This window comes from Charadrius vociferus, unplaced genomic scaffold (assembly GCF_000708025.1).
Source record: "Charadrius vociferus isolate BGI_N301 unplaced genomic scaffold, ASM70802v2 scaffold999, whole genome shotgun sequence".
Lineage (NCBI taxonomy): Eukaryota > Metazoa > Chordata > Aves > Charadriiformes > Charadriidae > Charadrius > Charadrius vociferus.
This window is the reverse complement of record NW_009658627.1, coordinates 212,373-221,267: the sequence shown is the minus strand read 5'-3', so window position 1 is coordinate 221,267 and position 8,895 is coordinate 212,373. Positions and strand designations below refer to the sequence as shown.

The window sequence follows — 8,895 nt, the reverse complement described above, 5'->3', positions numbered from 1 at the left end:
TTTTTTTTTTTTTTTTTTTGAGCTCTCAGTGCATCTTTCACTGGGTGGTGCCTGAAGCACACATTCAGTGGAGCAGCACGAACATATGGGGCACCCATTTGCTTATTCATTTTTCCTGGCAGCAGCATAGAGAACAGGCAGAGGACTTGTTTCCTCCCTCAGCTGAGCCCTCCTTGTCAACTGAATCAAACCCAGCACTATTCCTATTAGGGAGCTTTTTTGTTCTACATTTCTACTCCTGGAATGTTTTTTTCTGCCCTCAGGGTATTTTCATGTGAGTATGTGATCGCTCTTTCCCAGATGCTTTTTTCTTTTTCCCCCACAGCTCCGTGGCAGCTCCTGATTGTAATAACCATGGCATATAGTAGATCTTAGTTTTCCTCTTAGCAAGAAACAGCTTAGTTCTTTGCAGTATTGCCCATCTGGCCCCTGGGGAGGCTTTTTGTTCGCAAGGATGCTAAGGTTTCTTCCACCATGTCCAAAGGTCCCCCATATCCTGGTCCATGCAGGTAAGTTGCATGGACCACAGGTGTTCCCCTAGCTCACACTGTGGAATATGGGAAGAGGACTCCCCACGACCGTTGTGCAGAGCTACCTATACATTTTCTGTTACAGCCAAAAGACAATGCTGCCAGTGCTTAGCGCTTACTGAGAAATTCAGAGCACAGCTAAACTCATACTGATGGGCAGGACTTTTAGTCAGCCAGCCACCAGGGTGTATGGCAGTATCTAAGTACCTGAGAAAGGTTTGATTCTTACAGAAAAGCTGAGATTGGAGAAGCAGGTTTAGAGCCAGCCTCCCTGCTTGGCTCTTTCAGCAGATTCACACATAGAAGCTGACAAAACTGTAAGTTTCTCTGGAGCTAATTCGCTCTGGAGAGAAATGATATCACTCTCACCTTCCTCTGGTAAGTGGAAACAAAGCAGTCCGTCCCTAGGCTGACTAGCTCAACTTAACACTGCACCTCATTCAGCTCTCTGGCTATCCACATGCCCCATCACAGTAGTACTGGGTCAGATACAGCTGCTTCACCTTTCCTGTACTGAGCAACCATCAGGCACCTCATAGGATTTACTTTCTGGTTTCAGAACACCTCGTGGTCATTGCTCCAAAGGAGTCTGCGTATCTCACTGACCGTGTTTTTCTTGTAGGACCTGGGACTGGAAGGAACATTCCTCAATGAAGTGCTCTACAAAAACGCAACTTTTCTCAACTTGGTGGATCCCATCTCCCATGATTTACTGATGAGCCTCGCTAGAGATCTGCAGTGTCCCAAAAAGGTGAACCCTTCCCTCAGCTCAATGGACATTTTGCCACATGGCACTGATGCCAAGAGAGCCCTAATAGACTGACTGGTGCTCTGCAATCCTTCAGAACCAGTCAGTGTATGCCCTTGGAGTGGTAGCATATAGAATGTTGTGCATATTTCTGTAGAAAACAGTTAAAACTACCTCAGAACGTGAATGTAGCTGAAGAAGGGGGTAGTTATGTGCACAGAAATAAGGACTCTCTGCACCAATAGTAAACTTGATGACAGCGTGCAGGCCAGATAAACATATATGGGGCAGATGGTGGTGCCATGTTCACTGGTATGCCCCAGAGGTTCAAAGCAGCTAGCTTATGGGGCTGCAGAGGGGAACAGAGATCTCTGCACTTGTGCCCAGGCTAGTACCTCTGCAGGAGGAGGACAAGAACCTCTCTTCCCAGGCCCTTTGCCATATGTAACTACCCTAACCCAGCATTACACCCCCCTATAGCCTCCCAGATCTCTGAGTAAAAGAACGGTGCTGTAGAAATATATTGCAACTCAGGGTTCAAGAAGCAAAACATGTTGCACGCACAGTATCCCTGCCCTGCTCCAGCACTTTCCTTCAGAGAATGAAGAACGCAGAAGCAAAGAAAGGCAAGGCTTAGTGCAAACAAACATCACAGATACCATAGTCCCACTGCAACACCAGCATCTACTTCTGTTACCCTTTACCACCACAAACACTTGGATTTGCAATACATCCATTTGCTCATCAGGCTTGGCAAGTGTCACGTTTGCTTTATAAGGAGAGCAACAGAGTGAATTTCTTTATTCAAAGACAGATATTAAGTACACACAGCACAGCAAACGGCAGTACCCTAGGGAATACACTGAATGCCTGGTGTAGATTAGTGGCATTTCTGACCTTGTTTTGCCATCTCCTGAGGCTCTCTGATAACAATTAACCGGTCAGGTCTCAATAGCCAAACTACATTTAGCTGAAGTTTAATCATCATTGTTGGGCTACAATGCAACCTGAAAAATCTTATTTTCAAGTGTAATTTTTGTGGAAATTTTATAAGCATCTAAAAAGGAAGGGGATGGATTGCAGCAGTAGTACCTCTTAACCTCATCTCCAGCTGTTCTACCAGACCATTTCCAACCTTACGCTGTGCAGTGCTCTTCAGGGGAGGCACCATGAAAGGACATTACCCTATTCCAGTACGCAGATATCACACTACAATTTTTAGATACCTGCATATACCACCCCCTCCTCTATTTTTGTGTCTTATAGATGGACATGCTTATTTGCACTCACACATGTGGCATTACATAGATAAGATTTTTTCCCATTCCTAAGGAAGATATTGAGCACCTGAGCTACCCCTCAAAGCCAACAGGGGTTTAATTAAGGGGCTGGAGAGACTCAGCACCCTTCCCAGTACAAACATTGGCAGACCACGTCCCCTCTCCGACCCTGATTGAGCATCTGGTGGGTGTTAACTGCATTACGGGCGAGCAGGCTGAGTGCAATTCCCAGTCTGTCAGTGGAAATTAAATCAGTAAGGAGACAGAAAGGAACAGGAGGGTAATTCTCAGCTGTGAGCCAACAAACACTTGCAGAGCATTGTGCCAGCTTCTGTGCTGAAGCCTGGTGTGCACGTGCACCCACTTGGAAAGGTTTGGTGTTGTAGGTGACAGCAGGGTGCCAGTTACAGCCTTGCCAGCACAGTAGTAGTCTAGAACAAGGCATCTAACTCAAGGGCAAGAGCCGGTCCCTGGGGGGTTCCTAGAGGAGCTAAGACAGAGATTGGGGGTGCTCAGCTGAGCACGGAGGCTGGGATCCCTCTCCACTTGGCACAGCAGAATGGCCACATGCTGGCAGCGCATCTCTGGGGAGTTCAGCTTATTCAGTGACTGCTTAGGAAAAATCTCAGTGCAACTGTTGGCCCACAGTACAGCACTTTAACCTCTTGCAATAAAGAATAAATTAACATATTCCCCGACAACTTTACTATGTGTTTACCGATCAAATCCCTAAATGCATATGTTGCATCACAGCTGGAGGGCTGAGGAATGGGAATGCAGGTGTCAGTCAGCATTTGGAAAACATGATAGAGGGGGCAGAAATCCCAGCCTTCAGCAGCTGCCGTTTCCCTTTTTGCTTCACCAGAGGGAGAGAGGTGCTATTCAAAGTCATGGTGATAGAGAACATGTGGTGCTAAAATAAGCCCAGGAAATTAGCAACCGTTTTGGTGCCATCTTTTCCCAACGAGTTACTGCAGGGGCTGGAGGGAACTGCTGGCATTGGGAAGCTCCCAAACTCAAACCTCCAGGAGCAGAATGGACTGCAAAGAAGTAAGATGGAGCATGGGGCACTCACTGATTCCCTGTCCCATTATCTCCCAGCTGGAGCACAGAAGGGAATAGAGTCAAGGTGCTGCTGCAAGAGGAGCAGGGTTGTCCCAGGGCACATCTCTCCCAGCAAGAAGCGTGTGGGGTATGGGACAAGGGTGCTGACTGCTGAACTTTCCACATGAGGGGAACAGATGATTAGTCCAAAGACAGTATGGGAAGCATGGCAACAAGGTAATTGATAGAAATTTAGCATAGTCCTGTAACACAATGAGTTGGCAGCTTGTCTGCCCAGCTGGGGTGCTACTGAGGATGCAGCAGTGAGAAGCTGAGACACCCGTGCTGTCCCTGCACTGGGCTTTTTTTGAAAGCAGAGATCTTTTGAAAAAAAGAGTGTAATGGGGTCCCTGCACAGAGCCCTTCTTGCATTTTCAGCCACCCCTGCCTTCCTGGGTGTTGCCTGGCCTAGAGCTGGACCCCCTGCCACAGCTCTAGAAGAATAACCCCCTCTTCTGAGCTCCACTTGTTACTTGGTAGGGTGCAAAATTGTAGCCCCACTCTGGGCAGGAACATGCTGGATGAGCTGGGGTCCTTCCTGGCAGTGCAGAGCTACTGCTCCTCCTCCACACCAGGAGGAGATGGCATGTGCTACAGAGGCATCTCAGGCCTTCTCACCATTCCTCTTTCATCCTCTCTTCATCTCCTATCCTATATATATTCCCTTGCTCTCCTCCCACCTCTGATCCTTTCTCATCTTCCTCTGTCCTCCCCCTTGCTTCCTATTCTGCTGTGGTGCAAACAGAGGCTAAGCTGTCCCTTTGCTTTCAGGAATATGACCCCTGGAAATCCTCAGACAGGATCTGCAGGCAGCTGATTTATCACCTAACCCCTCACTCAAAATGGCACCGGCATGGCATGCCCCGGAGGAAGTCCCAACTATGGTAAGCAGCTTGTTGGGGACAGTGTGGATGGGCACGGAGGGGTCTCTGCTGCAGCCAAACCGTGTTGCAGCCAAGCACCATCCCAGTCTGCCATTAATGCCCTTCTCAGACAGAGGCAGGGCAGAAAACCTGCATAGCAGCCTCTGCTCAGTCTCTTAGAAAACCTCAGCCAAACAGTGCAGGGTCAGTGCCAACCCCCGGTTCCCCAATCTGGTTTGCTATTTGCTCCTTTTTATGTAGTCTTACAGTTCCTCAGCCTCTCCTAAACTGAAATCAATCCCACTGATTGCACAACACAGACAACCCTCCCGGCACGGCTTGCAGGGTGTTTGACCCTAGGAGCACGGCCAAAGCTGGCAGCCCTACAGATACACGCCCCCACGTGCCAAGCTGAGCCGGCCCCCAACTCAGCATTCCACTTTGTCCTTGTTTATGCCAGTAAAACTTCCCTGTCTGTGGGGAAGGTCTCCCATTACAAAGCACTTCCACAAGCTGATCGCCGCATTCAGTAGAAACCTCTTTGGGGTGGCTGGCAGAGAGGTGACCATCCTTACTTACCTCCCACTTGTCTGCCAGGACCAGGCGAGGGACCCAAGATGATGCAGAGCCTCACGCACAGGGAACCCAACTCAAGGCACATTGGCCACAGACAGCTAGCGGATGGCAGCTGCTTTCCACATACAAACATATTCAGACACCCACACTTGTTCTCTCTGTGACACTTGCTGGCTTTTCTAACCAGATAAAGAGCAATCCCTACTTTTAAATCCACCCCTTCTCTCCTCATTTTCTTCAAGTAAAGCCTGTTCCTGTGACACAGATCACCAGTGCTGAAGAAAAGACAGAGAAGTGACTAAGAAAAGAGGAGTTCATGTCCTCCCCATTAGCTTCACAGGAATAAATGAAGGATTGGGTAAAAAGAAATGCAAAATTTGCAGCACTCTGAGAATGGCCTTGGACTTTTTCTGAGACTTGCAGAGTCTTTGATGCATGTGCCAGAAACTTAAAATCCACCATGGGAATTGACATTTCCATCGTACCTTTCATTCTGACTCAGAGGCAGATCCCCAGTGCATCTTAAGGATTAAAATCCCTAACACCATGATTTCTAGACCATCTGCCTCATGCCTGTAGCCCGACTTTGCTGCTGAATCTGAGCGCTCTGCGAGTTTGAATGCCCTCATCCCCAGCAGCCCACAGGGCAGGACTGATCATGCCAGTTTGCAGGTGGGAACTACAGCACAGACAAGACCAAGGGACCAGAGCTGAGTGAGTCCTTTTTCAGACCCAGTCAGTTAGACGACATTTTCCCTATGGGATCCTGCGGAGCACTGGAGATGCAGGATACATAGAGCAAATCCCACTGCATCCCTGTCCCCTCTGAAGATAGAGAGGCTTAAAGATAAGTGCTGGAGACAGCGAGAGCTCTCTAGAGCGTGGCTGTCTCCATTCCTTTCCAAGCTCCCTTTTGCTGAAACCCAGCCTGATTCTGGCTTTCCAAGTGAAAAAAATCCCTCCTTACCATTACTAACTCAACCCTCTGCCTCCATACTCCTGTTTGCAGGCAGAGCAAACCTCTTCTCCCGATGGACTCCAGGCTGGAGAGTGAAACTGGAGGTGTTTCCTCTGATTGCACAGCCCAGGGAGAGCAGAGGACTGCCTGCTGCAAACTCATCACTTACTAATAGCACAGAGAGGACATCTGTGGCCAGAGGAAGAGCTCTGGGCCCCACAAGCCCAAATGCCACACAGAGGGGTCAGGCCCTAAGTACTGGCCAGGTGTAGAGCATTTGTATAGAGCATTTGTGAGCACAAGCAGGGAGAGGGCAACAAGGTAATGTGTGATGGAGGGAAGTATAGGTCTAAAACGGGTGGCCCTGCCTGGCAGCCAGGCAAGGTGTTACATAAGGCACAAAATAATTTTGATTAAATATTGAACAGCAGAGCTTCCTCTTTTAAGGCTGGAGAGGAACTGGTTTGCAATTTGCAACAAAAGGCGCCTGCAGGGTTGGCATCCAAGGCCATTGCAAGAAAATGGATGTTGCCAGTAGCAGAAGGCAAGAAATAGCTGCTTCGTTTGGAGATATCAGGACCTAATTTTGTCCAGCCAGGCTGTTTTTACCTGATGCAAATTCCCCACTTCCCTCTGTCTGCTAATGGAAGTATTTTACTATAATCGCTGTATCTGAACCTGTGCCCTTGGCTTGTACCCTTCCTGCTGTCAAGGTCCTGTAAAAAGCATGGGTGTAGCAGCAGTACTTTGAAGGCATTTCTAAAGTCTAGTGGGGATTTGGGACAGCAGGGAGGAATCAGTGCAAGGAGACCACATTCAGGAATCAAATTCTCTCACTTTTGTGGTCTCTTGGGTTTTGGCTTCTGGCTTTCTCAGAACTGATGCAGGACCCCCTTGTTCTCTTCTGAAATGCGATTTCTGCTTTCTGGCAGCATGTCAGATGGGTCCAGGAGATAATTAACAAGCCCAGCCATACAGAAAGCTTAGAGCATCTGCCAGGTTTTAATTACATTTGGGCTGTTATGGAAATGCAGTATGGGAGATGGAAAGAACCTGCAATACTGGAGCCAGATCATGCATCAGGTGTTCCTCCCCACTGCCAAATAGCAAACCAGCAGGTCAGAAACACTAACTGTAGTCACATCCCCATCTACTCTCAGTGGGACCCAAAACATCCAGCAAATATAAACATAGGCCACCCATGAACTGATAAAGCAGAAAGGGTAAGATACATTTCTTCAAGCACTCCTGTTTTGATACACAGGCCAGAACAGAAATGTGAAAGGAGGAAGCTTACCGCAGCACAGTGGACTTAATGTAACAGCAGCTGAAGCGATTAGGAGAGATCCAGCCCAAGCTGTGTCTGGTTCCTCTGCTTGGTTAAACTGTCACAGGTAATGCTGGAAGGCAGTTTGCCCTCTGCATCCATGCCTGTGGGTTCTTGACAGTGGCTGTCTGCCATATACAATGAAGGGTTAGCAGCGTCCCAGCTGTGCAGTCACCCAAAGAGACTATTTCAGCTGCCCAGGTTTGCCATACTGAAAGCAAGGGGTTCAGTTCCCCTTTCCTGCAAAATCTTGCCTTAGGTCTGCAGCTTGCAGCTAGCAGCCTGCACCCGACCCTGCTTGGGTTGACTGCCTAACCAAACGGGGAAGGTGAGCTCTTGGGGGATTTACTCTGAGGGTTTTAAAATTAAAAACTCAAAAGCTGGAGGATAAGATTTCTGCAACAGGGACCAGCATGACTTTACTGCACAATTTTCAGTCCTTTATATCCTAATGGGAATTCAGTTTTAGCACCATTTTACAGTTGTATAGATCACTCACACTTAATGAGCAGAATACATCCTAGAGTGTTTTATAACTCCAGCTTTGCTTCCTCATTAAATTGACGTTTATAATGTAAAGAGTAGTGGGTTAAGAAATGCTCCTCTATACAGACATAGGGTTTTTAAGCTATCAGCACCACTTCTGTAGAATTTTGACAGGTGCAGAATTTTTGGATATTATTCTTGTTTTCAGAAATCTGGACCCAGAGGGTGTATTACTTTCTGAGGGCAAGACACACTGGACTACAATTTACAATGGAGAGGGAGAAGGGTATCAGGTGAAGACAGCCTGTGTCTGGAGAGCTAGATCACAGCCTAACACTGCGATCAAGCAGCTGTGGATTACAACTGAGCTGTCTTGGCAAAGCCATCAGGGAACCTTATGTATCTTCCACTTGCATCACCCCCAGAGCTGGCTACTTCAGTGTAACTACTTCCTATCTTGAATGCAAAGGATCAAACCTGAATCCACAAAGCATGCAGGCAGCAAACACAGAATGATCTTTACAATCAGGTTGTTCCTGGCACAGAAAAAAAAACTCAGATTTTTCACACAGTGACTGGTTCTGGAAGAGCAAAAGCATTTGTGTGTATAGAGTTAATAACTCCCAAACTGCATGCATCAGGGATTTCCTTTTCACAAGTTTCACCACAGTTTTACTTTGCCCATCTGAGTGAATTTGATCTTGACTAATCCAAAGCTGGGTGGAGAACAGCATATCCCTTCTGGGCTCCTTGCTCTGTTTTTCAGTTATTGATGTGAACTGCTCAGACATTGCGGCATTAAATGCACTTTTAAAATGCAATGAAAACACTTGTGTCTAGAAGACTGCAAGAAAACAGCTCTAAAGGGCTTTGCCCCCCCCCCCCCCCCGAAAATATTATTACCCAGGGCTGTGGATGACAGCTCTGGCAGACGAGATCCTAGCCTTCGCATGGCATGAGATGAATATTAACTACAGCTTCATGTCACCCTTATGCAACAGGGTAAATAAGTACCATCATTCC

At 47.6% G+C, this 8,895-nt stretch overlaps 1 protein-coding gene across 1 annotated transcript in view; it reads left to right on the top strand.

Annotated features, from left to right (window-relative positions):
* The first annotated feature begins 719 nt into the window (after positions 1–719).
* The window catches only part of LRRC75B (leucine rich repeat containing 75B), a 15,384-nt gene continuing 7,208 nt past the window's right edge, over positions 720–8,895 (top strand). Inside the window, exons 1-3 of the mRNA XM_009893225.1 lie at positions 720–746; positions 1,153–1,281; positions 4,434–4,546. Coding sequence (XP_009891527.1) covers positions 720–746; positions 1,153–1,281; positions 4,434–4,546 — 269 coding nt within the window. The remainder of the gene's footprint in view (positions 747–1,152; positions 1,282–4,433; positions 4,547–8,895) is intronic.